The 11,440-nt window shown below is 44.6% G+C and overlaps 1 protein-coding gene across 1 annotated transcript in view; it reads right to left on the bottom strand.

Annotated features, from left to right (window-relative positions):
* Positions 1-11,440, bottom strand: part of LOC310772881 (nck-associated protein 5-like) — a gene marked incomplete at both ends in the record, with an annotated part of 254,349 nt that overhangs the window by 67,744 nt on the left and 175,165 nt on the right. Inside the window, 2 exons of the mRNA XM_083632823.1 lie at positions 814-981; positions 9,300-9,390. Coding sequence (XP_083488949.1) covers positions 814-981; positions 9,300-9,390 — 259 coding nt within the window. The remainder of the gene's footprint in view (positions 1-813; positions 982-9,299; positions 9,391-11,440) is intronic.

Raw genomic sequence — 11,440 nt, forward strand, 5'->3', positions numbered from 1 at the left:
TGCTTCTTCCTGAAAATGTGCGGCAAGTCATTTTTGTGTGTTAAGATTAGAGTTAGGGTGTGCTCAGTCCTTTGGCTTAATGGGTAAGGTGCTTGCCTTCCAATCTGAGGACTGGGGTTTTGATTCCCGGTTAAACCACACACATTTTTATAAAACATTAGGGTTAGACATCAGGTTTAGGCAAGTACAACAATTTGGTTAGGGTTAGGGTTTGGTTATGGTAGTGGTTAGATGAGAAAACCCTAACCCTAATCTTAACTACATCTTTTTTTATTTGCCGCACATTTTCGGGAAGAAGCAATTCCGGCGACCAATCAAATGAGTTCGGGGGCGGGGTTTCCCCGGCCCATAGAGACAGTCCGCATGTCTGGGAACGCCCACAAAATGTTAAACGGCTGGCGCACGAGTGGGGTAAAACCGCCGATATATCTCATGGGCTGACTCACCAAAAGACGGTACTGCAGCTCTAAACTACAGGTTTGGGGGTTCTAGAGCAGAACACAAGACGTCTGCTCAGATGTGCGTTTACTGCGGTGGTTAAATCCCCGATCGTGTCTACCTGGGCTGGGCTATCAGCTAAATTCTAACTTTGCTGAATGGATAGAACGGGGGAATTTACCCCACCCTGACCACGCCCCCAGCCCGGCTGAGCCAGCTAACCCAGCGTCTATGACGAGACATGGCCTCAACCTATACTAGGGAGAAATGTTAGTCCAGCAACAACTGTTACTTGGTGAAATCAGTTCATGCAGGGGTACGCATACCACTGTTTTTGAACCACTGAGGTAGAGGGAAGCTGGGGAGCTGTGGTACCTCAAGGGCCTTGAGTCGCTCCAGAAGCAGGCTGGTTTTGTCTGTGTCCTCCTCTGTTTGGCCGGCGTCGGGCTCACCGGCTGGCAGCGGCTCAGGATCCGCTGGCGGGGTGCCGTGTTGCTCTGGGCCGTCGTCATGCCGCTTCTGGACCTCCTCGGACAGTTTATCCTTCACAGACAGAGAAACAAGAGGAGGTTAGAATGATAGAGAGAGAGAGAGAGGAGAGAGGAGAGAGGAAAGGACAGAAGAAATTGAGCCTGTACTCAACCAAAAACAACTCCATACATCGTTTGTGCAGCTTTTACAACCTGTAGTAATGTTTCAAAATTTAGCGACCTCTAGCGGTTGTGTAAATAATGACACTCTGCTCTTGAAATAGCATGGGGGAAAGTAGAGGAGGTAGGGATGGGGGTGATGGAGGGTATAAACACTTGCCTTTCACACCGGAGAGCATTCCCAAAGTCTACATTTCAATTGTAAGAAACATTTGTGTTATTTAAACCATAACCAAGCTGTTTTAGTTTTGAGGTTTCATACCACATTTCAATCAGAAGGCCGCCATATTCGCATAACCTGATCAGCCTGTGACATCAGTCAAGTGTAAGTATGACATCAGTTATGACGTCAGTTCATCCTGGTACATATAGCGAGGGTTCTATGTCACCTCCCTCTCTGGCGGATCACAGCAGCAGCTGGCATCACGGCTGTTCATCATCTCCTCTCAAGCTGTCCTCTGAAGCTGTCGTTTCGCCCCACCCACCTCCCCAGTCCACCACCAACGAGTCTTGACTCCCAAAGAATTCCCCACGGGGGGCATACTCTATCCTAGCCTATTCAGATGCCCTCCTCTCACCTCAAGAGGAGCGCCACCTGACAAGGGAGTCGTACGCGTATGACTCCCTTGTCAGGTGGTGCTCCTAGGTGAGAGGAGGGCATCTGAATAGGCTAGGATAGAGAATCCCCCCACAAAAGGAAGATCCAATTACCGGTGGTTAATTGAGATCGGTCCATTACTTTGCCTTACTTTGACTAGGCAATGATGAATCATTTTACAGTAAGATCTGGCCTTCAACTTGGCGTCTTATGGCAATGACTCGGAGCTGGTGCTTCCCAGCTTAGCCTGGCTTTTGACTTGCGGGCACCAATAATTTGACTATACTTTTCTGGCCCTCGACCTTTAGCGACTTACAGCGACTTGCGGCTGGCGCTTCCAAACTCGGCCTGGCCTTCGACCTTGACGCGTTAACGTCTTAACTCGGCGCTTGCCAACTTGGCCTCAACCTTTAGCGACTTACAGCGACTTGCGGCTGGCGCTTCCCAACTTGGCCTGGCCTTCGACCTTGATGTGTTAACGTCTTAACTCGGGGCTTCCCAACTTGGCCTCCTTGGCCCCCAACTTGGCGCCTCCCAACTTGACCCCAACTGGGCTTCACCTTTTCAACTTTGCGCTTCCTTGGCACTTCCTTTCTCCTCCCCCCATCCCCTAGCCTATTCAGATGCCCTCCTCTCACCTCAAGAGGAGCGCCACCTGACAAGGGAGTCATACACCAAAGCAGTTGCCATGCTTGCCATTTGCTAAATAAAGCCGCTTGTTAAATCTTACCGACTGGCCTCTCATGATTGAAGTGTAGTAGTTAGTTTAAAATTAACTGACATTTTCCAATTAACACGTAGCAAGGTTTTCAAATTAACCGACAATTATTCAATTAAGGTTGGAAGCGCGAAGCTCCTGTGGGTGGTTTTGTAATTGTAGGAACAAAGCAACTATGTGGTCATATGGGTTGGAGGACCTCTTGAAGACATTGGGTGAAGGAGAAAGCAGAGTGCTATAGGAATGAACGCAGCGAAAACAGAGGTATGAGCAGATCATTCGAGGGTGTACTGTATAGCGAGGAGGAGGAGAGAAGAAGTGAGTGGAAGACAGAGGAAAGCGAGGGAGCAGAGAAGTAAAGGAGAGAGGATCAGACAGGCAGATAGAGGACAAGAGGGAGACAGCTTCCACAACAGCTCCAAAACATCCCATAATCCCTAATCATGTTTCGCTTGCTTTCCAAAGAGTGGCAGTGACCTTGAGCACTCTCATCTTGGTCTGTCTTATGGTGGTCTCTCTCTCTCTCTCTCTCTCTCTCTCTCTCTCTTTCTCTCCTTCTGCCAGCTATGTTTTGCTCTTTCTCTCTTGTGTGTGTGTGTATGTGTGTGTGTGTGTGTGTGTGTGTGTGTGTGTGTGTGTGTGTGTGTGTGTGTGTGTGTGTGTGTGTGTGTGTGTGTGTGTGTGTGTGTGTGTGTGTGTGTGTGTGTGTGTGTGTGTTCTGCGCTTCCTGGCATCTGTGATAATTAACTACTGGTAATAATTAGCAACTAATTAGGCACTGTCTACCACCACCAAAGAGCGCAGCGGAAGGAAAACACAATGAAGTGTCTCTTACACTCAGGAGACTATTCATGTTTTTCCAAGGAATCTTTCAAATCTTGAACCTGAAATTACCTGACTGAAAAATCTAATCACCATACCAGTCAGTACCTGTGAGTATTGAAAAAATATGCATGTCATTTTGTCATCAGGTCCGTCAGCAAAAGAATAGGTCTGAGGTTAAAGCCCCCTCCAGTGTATCTTGTCATTTTTAAGATATTTCCTGTGTTGCTGAGTCCTGCCCTGCCTGGCCTGTTGATTAGCCAACACTGTTCGCCAGTATTTTCTTTAAACAAATAAGCTCATTTTGTGCTCAAAGTTAAAAAGCTGTTGCTAAAAACAGGTGATGACATATGATGTAAATACAGTATATACAGTAAAAAGCCTTTCGTCTTAGCTAGCTGTTAGCTGTTAACCAGTTCGTGTCACGCTCTTTCCATAAAGCCCACCAGCTTTGATATCTGTTGGCCGGTTGTTGATATTATAACAATATTGTGGCTTCTAAACGAACGTTTTTACGGACATGCGGGGAGACAGTAATGGCAGCATGTTTCCCGTATTTCCGCTGTGGGCGCAGACAAAGAGTTTAATCAAGGCAAGAGGCGAAGCTGTTCTGCTTTTTTTAACAACAGCGCTGCGGTGGAACAAGCTTTTAGCTTATCAATGTAAGCTCTTTGGCGCCAATGATGACGTGCGGCTATACAGCGTGAGCTCATGTGTGTTTGACATGCAACACCAGCCGTTACACAGGTAGAGAAACTGACTGGAGGGGCCTTTAAGGCGATCATGCGTATAACTGAAATATTATTCTGAATGAAGCTTTTCTTCTCATCTTCTCAAATATAGGCCTTCAAATGAAGAGCTACAAAACCCATGATTACTTTCAGAGGTATTGGTTCCTTCTAATGTTTCTTTTACCCTTTCCCAATATAGCCATTACTGTACCTGATAGCCTTATCTGGAGAGTTAGATCGGCTTAGACAAGCTACAGCTGGTCAATGAGCTCTAAATGAAGTGATGGTGCCTTTTTCTCCCAATGACACGGAGCTATTCAATTGTTGCGGCCTGATGTATGACCGCGTATGCGCATTACATTTTTCATCCCTACCTGGGCTTTGACAGATCATTGTCAAGACTGAAGATACCTATATGGTTAATGTGCTGGACAGAGTCGCGCTTAGCGGCAATGATGGATGGGTGCATCTCCACTCCTCCTCCGCCTTGTAAATGCAGCACAGAGCAAAGCAGCTTCTCTCTCCTAAGAGCTAATGTCCTTCAGAGCACTTTGTTTCCCACTTGATCCAATCGCCTCGAAACATATAGGCTTTCAATCTTGTCCGATTCCATCGGACAATTGCATTGGGAGGCAATGCTTTATAGTCACAGTTCAATTTCACTTTGCTTTTGTTTAGCATGGCAGCCTGGTTTGCTCTGAGACGGGGCATCAGACGGCCTTAAAGGCCTGGGTAATAATCAGCACAGAGAGAGTCTGGAGGGGACGAGGGGAGGGAACCTTGTCCCCTCACGCTGCCCTTTCAAGTTATTGAGTTTGTCTGCTGAATACACGCTATAGAGCTGCAGCAAGGCCACAGAGCTGCCAACGAAGTCCAAAGCATCTCTACAGTACTTCCATCAGCGTGGACTTAAATTGATAGGAACCATCTCAGCCTCCTGGAATAGTTCAGCTTTATAGCTGAGCAGATCATGAAAATATCGCTCTCCTCCAACACAGCATCACAACATTTCATGAAATGAACGTGACCACTGACACGCAGATTATGCATTGTGGAAACGGTTAATGTGGAGATTACGTTCCTCCGCTGCAAAAGGATTATGTGACTAAAGCACAAATTGACACGTCATTTTCTCATGTCTGTCACGTGTTCAGAACGTGTTCAGAACGCGAAAATAGTCAATAAAACAACTTAGTTGAGGGTTAGGGATGATGCTGAGAAGGGAGAATTGGGAAACTAAAACAATTTCAGTTAAATGAAATTGGGCAACTAGAACAGCTTCAGTAAAGGTTCTACGTTTGAGATTTGGTCAATACAACAACTAGAACAGCTTCAGTAAAGGTTCTACGTTTGAGATTTGGTCAATAAAACAACTAGAACAGCTTCAGTAAAGGTTCTACGTTTGAGATTTGGTCAATAAAACAACTAGAACAGCTTCAGTAAAGGTTCTACGTTTGAGATTTGGTCAATACAACAACTAGAACAGCTTCAGTAAAGGTTCTACGTTTGAGATTTGGTCAATACAACAACTAGAACAGCTTCAGTAAAGGTTCTACGTTTGAGATTTGGTCAATACAACAACTAGAACAGCTTCAGTAAAGGTTCTACGTTTGAGATTTGGTCAATAAAACAACTAGAACAGCTTCAGTAAAAGTTCTAAGTTTGATATTTGGTCAATAAAACAACTAGAACAGCTTCAGTAAAGGTTCTACGTTTGAGATTTGGTCAATAAAACAACTTTGGTTAAAGTAGGGTTAGGGTTTGGATTAGGCAACAAAAAACTAAATCGATTTGCTCGAACATAAATCGAACATTTGGGAGGTTTTGTTCGGGGATGAATTCCACGCAACTTCCACATTCAGATTGCACGGATAGCAGCACAAATTAAGATACAAGCTATTTTCACAGGCTGTCTGCTTACAGGCACGTGATAAAGCTTTTGCACCTCAGGACATCATACAGGATATTATAGTCTCTCTGGTGTGTGCTCAGTCAGGACATCATACAGGATATTATAGTCTCTCTGGCGTGTGCTCAGGAGATCATACAGGATATTATAGTCTCTCTGGCGTGTGCTCAGGACATCATACAGGATATTATAGTCTCTCTGACGTGTGCTCAGGACATCATACAGGATATTATAGTCTCTCTGGCGTGTGCTCAGTCAGGACATCATACAGGATATTATAGTCTCTCTGGCATGTGCTCAGTCAGGACATCATACAGGATATTATAGTCTCTCTGACGTGTGCTCAGTCAGGACATCATACAGGATATTATAGTCTCTCTGGCGTGTGCTCAGGAAATCATACAGGATATTATAGTCTCTCTGGCGTGTGCTCAGTCAGGACATCATGTTGGTTCTAAATCTATTTGATGTCTTTTATTCTGAATGATGTATGGATGAACTCATTAAAGAACACACCCTTTCTTACTGCATGCTTGCTGAAGTAATGATGCCCTTTTCCTCAATCCCCCGGTGGAGTTTTGCTCTCTGCTCAGCTGTTGAAAGTTGGAAACAATGGTCTGATAGCTGGTGTAGAAACACTATAGTTTCAGCAAAACTCTGCGGCCAGCAGCTCTATAAGTCACTCTGTCGGTCGGTCGGTCGGTCGGTCGGTTGGTTGGTCGGTCCACAAAAAGTTCACCACCATTTAGTGGCCACAGTTTTCACCCTAGGAGGCTGAAATTGGGCATGGAGGGCAAGTGTGTGTGTGTGTGTGTGTGTGTGTGTGTGTGTGTGTGTGTGTGTGTGTGTGTGTGTGTGTGTGTGTGTGTGTGTGTGTGTGTGTGTGTGTGTGTGTGTGTGTGTGTGTGTGTAGGTGTGGCTGTGGGGGAATAGGGGGCAGTTCGCATATGTGGTCGCATCTATCGCAAATTTGCACTTGTTTAAATGTTGCCTTGATGAAAAGGCAAAGGCTTTATAAAGAAATTCATAGGCATCAACTTCCCTATTTCTCTTTGTGTAAGAAACTCCTTTCCAGAATTTAAGCAGAAGCCTTTAGATGAAAATGGCTTTAAGAAAAACATCAGGTGTGTCCAAACGTTTTCAAGAAAAATGGGTTTGCAGTGTTAAAGCAAGATAATCTTGCAAGGCAGCTGGATTCACAAGATCACAATCGCATGAGAAATACATCTCCAAGCTATTGGTCTAACTCTGTCCAAGCAGTGGGCCGGACCAATCAGCATTCAGAGAGGCAGCTACAGGCGGGATTTAGGTGTGACGACCGACAGCAAGAAGCGAGTCTGTGATAGACGGTGATAGGCAGATGGTTCACCCAATCATCTGCCAGATATTTTTTGGAAGCACCTGCCCTTTTATAGACAGTGTTTAAGTTTGAATTCGAGATGGTTCTGTGTAACAAACCATCTGGCAGCATCAGGGCAAAAGCAAGATAGCTGCTGGATAAATACTTGAATACTTGGCAAATTTCCACAATGGCTACTAATGTATGTATGTATGTATGAATGTACAGTATATGTATGTAGTATGTATGTATGTATGTATGTATGTACAGTATGTATCTATCACGCAAAGTTGGATACAAAGGGCTGTAAAAGATAGCAAATAAAATAACAACTGGCACACAGACAGAGGCAACAGCATTTCAGCAATATACCACCAAGTAAGTTATCTTGAGTTCCCCAGCGTGACCTGGAAGATGACCCTGTGTTTCCTATTCTTCCTGCCTCCTGGCTCACCCAGCAGCATTGTCTCTGACGTATGAGGTCACCTCCACTCTATCTCGCTTTATTCAACACTGTGGATCTGCTGGTTGAGAAATATAAGGGGGTTCACTGCAAAATGAGACATCCGCCATCTGGAAAATATGAAACCTACTCCTACAAAATTCTAACTTTTTTTTAAATAATTTTTCAGATTTTTCCCCATTTTCTCCCCAATTATACATGGCCAATTTATCCCCATGCTGCCCAATTGGCTGCCTGTGTCGCTGCTCCACCCTCTGTTGATCTAGGGAGAGCCGAGACTAGCACCATGACACCTGACAGAGGGAGCTTCATGTAGGACGTAGCACGTGGGAGGATTATGCTATTCCCACCAGTTACGTTCCACCCCGCCCATGAACCCTGACCGACCAGAGGGGGTGCTACTGCAGCGACCAGGACACATACAGTACCCCCAATCCGGCTTCCCACCCTCAGGCACAGCCAATCGTGCCTGTATGGACGCCCGACCAAGCCGGAGGTAACACGTGGATACGAACCTGCGACGCTCGTGTTGGTAGGCAGGGAATCTACTGCTACACTTCAGCAAAATGATTACTGGCATGTAAATAAATATAATTATATATTAAAAGTGAACATACCGTTATTCATTTTCTATGGACATCTAAGTAGAAAACAGAATAATTTTAGGTGATATAATCATTTGCATTTTTTATATTACACAATGAACCTCAGGCAAAATTATGTTTGAAAGATATGTTTTTAGATGTTTTTACATAAAAGCACAACCTTTAAGCCCATGGTGCAGTGGTATGGGCATTCAGCCTTATGGCACCAAGCCCGCTCCTACCCCCCACATCACCCTAGCCACTCCGCCTACCGCCTAGGTCTAGGACCTTCCTATCCTTAGCTACGGCCCCTTTTCACAAGCCCCCCCCCTACCACCTCCCACCACCCACATCTCCCTCCCCACCCATCGAATCCTGACTCTCTACCACCTTCCAATCCCTAGCTGCAGCCTCTTTTCCCGAACCCCGCCCCCTCCACTAACAGTCCACGTGAGTGAGTGACTGAGTGACTGAGCCCAACGGGCCTGATGGCCAGCGATGTTCCCTCTGGCAACTATTCATTGTGTAACTGTCTCTCTTATTCTCATTTCAATAGAGAACTGCAGGAACGAGTCCGGAAGTATACTTCCGGGTTCGTCAGGGGAAAAGTGAATGGGGTTTTAGAATGGGGATTTCACTTAAATGCATAAAATAAGGTCTGTGGTTAACAAAAGTTTATGGGAATGCAAATTTGGGTTCAGCAGGATAACCTTCACAAACGTTATAACTTTTATGACTTTTGGAACGTAAATCTGTTTTTTTTTTAACGCAATCTTCAAAAGGCATAAAAGTGATTCACGTTCAGCCTACAAAAATACGTCATCCCTGCGGTACTCTATGAGTGTGGCAGAGGCTGAGGAATTGTGGGAATGGTAGTTCACATGGAATGTGAATGTGGTTGTGCTACTCCTAGTTCTAGGAAGGTTCCTAGTAGAGGATGGGTCAAATGCAGAGGATGAATTTCCCCAAGGGGATAAATAAAGGATAATAAAGGATAACTTAACTTAACTAACTTAACTTAACTTAACTTAACTTAACTTAACTTACCTTGTAGGCCTTCATGATGTCCACTGTGTCCACAGCAGTCTGCTCCAGGACGCCCTGATTCTGCAGCAGCGACCGCACCGTCTCTTCCATCCTGCACAGACACATCACACGGCCATCAATAAACATGCTGCATGTTTTGACACATCATGTAACGTTACTGAGATAGTAATCATCTTCATCATTGTCATCATCTCTCCTTCAAAACAAAGTTAGAAAATGCTTGATCGAAGATAGGGCTTCAAGGAAGTTTTTGTAGAGCAGAAAATAAAAAAAGTTTTATGTGCTGGCTGGGTATACTGTACGCTGAATCACTATTGGCATTGATTCGAATATTTCATGGATTATTTCTTTAATAAAACATCTAGCATAAAACAAGTCAGTAAAATGTGCTGTTTACATTCATTTAAAAGATGATACTGTCAGTCCAAGGTCTAGGAGTCCTGATGGCAAAGACCAGACTGTCTCTTGCTTTTAATATAGACTGACAGCCAATAGGAGCCCGGGGGTGGACCTCAGGCTGCACTCTGGCTCACACAGGGTTAAAAGATCTGAGATATAGCTTGATGCCAGACCCATTTGTGCCTTGAGAGTGATCTATGAAATCAATTGTACTAATAAGTAAGTACCAATGTAAACATTTAAAATGTTTAAAATTTGATCTATTATCCTAAATTGCTTTGTGATTTCATTATCTGTCGGTGTTGAAAGCGATCACCGCATCCCTCACTCTGAGTTCATTGTGATTTTTAATATACACGACACCACAGGCAAACACGCACGTGCACTTGTGCACGCACGCACGCACACGCACACACACACACACACACACACACACACACACACACACACACACACAAAAATGAGGGGAGAAAGGGGTTGAATCAGTGCCAGAGACACAAGATGGATGAGTGGGATTTTTTTTGGACTGTATCCCAACGTCTGCTCGGTTCAGTATGTGGGGCGCATCCTGTCGCAACGAATAGATAGAGTACCAAATGGGCAAACATGGTACTTACTGACTTATTGTGTGTGACTTTGTGTGTGACTTTGTGTTTGTGTTTGTGTGTTTGTTTGTGTGTGTGTGTGTGTGTGTGTGTGTGTGTGTGTGTGTGTGTGTAAGTGTGTGTGTGTGTGTGTGTGGGGGGGGGGTGATAGGCTAAATTAAGTGCAATCACAGAGGCAAATAGTGACTGAGTGGATGACCTTGGCCTTCGAGGGCCGGTCCGCTCAAAACAATCTGTGCTACTTTGCGTTGCTAACCTTGCAAGCTGCATGCAAAACAGGTAGCGCACGGTGCACATGAAAATGCCTCTCCCTATTTCCATCTGAATAAAACCCACATGTCATCTCTACCCCTCGAGCTGCAGGGTGAACTTTGACCCCAACTGCATTCACTTCCTGATTCTGTCAAAACCGACGCCCACAATGGCAGCTAAGCTACAGAAGATGATCTTGGACCCAGCTGGGATCGTGTAAGTCACAAAACAAAAGGAAAGATAAAACACATGCTGACATTCCAGGGCCCCGGTGGATGGGGAATGATAGAACATCCATTGATTAAAAAATGAACATTTTGACAAAAGAAGGGCTTTGCTATTGTCAGGTAGGCATCATTTAAATTTCATGAATTTGTGAGATTAAACGAGCAAAGCAATGGCTCATATATGGCAAAGCTGAAATGCACAATGATATGAAATGACAAGTTGTGTAGAGTGGGATTCACCCTGTGTGTTGCATGTCAGTTGTGTTAGTAAGGAAGGACTGTTGTATTTTGCCTGCTTGTCAGTGTGCAAGAATGTCTGGAAACTTGTTAAGCCGATTGAAAAGGCTGCTTACAAATAAAACAATGATTAGTATCTCGAATGAGAGTTTCATTTTTTAAATAATTTTAAAGACGAGCTGAACCCAAAAAAATGACTTTAATTTTTTTTCTTCACGTACCTGGGTAGTTAGTGCAGCTATTTAATAATGTATGCAAAACAAAACAAAAAATCACAAAAATCTATAATTTCTTTAGTTTTTCACACTTTTTCACAGACTGCTGAAGGAACAGCCCAAGAGGCAGGCAGGGCTGCTGGCAGACGGCTCCGGCCATTGCTTTAAATGCTGACCTTAATCAGCGCAAGCTATATATTGTAGGG

This window comes from Poromitra crassiceps (assembly GCF_964638095.1).
Source record: "Poromitra crassiceps genome assembly, chromosome: 3".
Taxonomy (NCBI): domain Eukaryota; kingdom Metazoa; phylum Chordata; class Actinopteri; order Beryciformes; family Melamphaidae; genus Poromitra; species Poromitra crassiceps.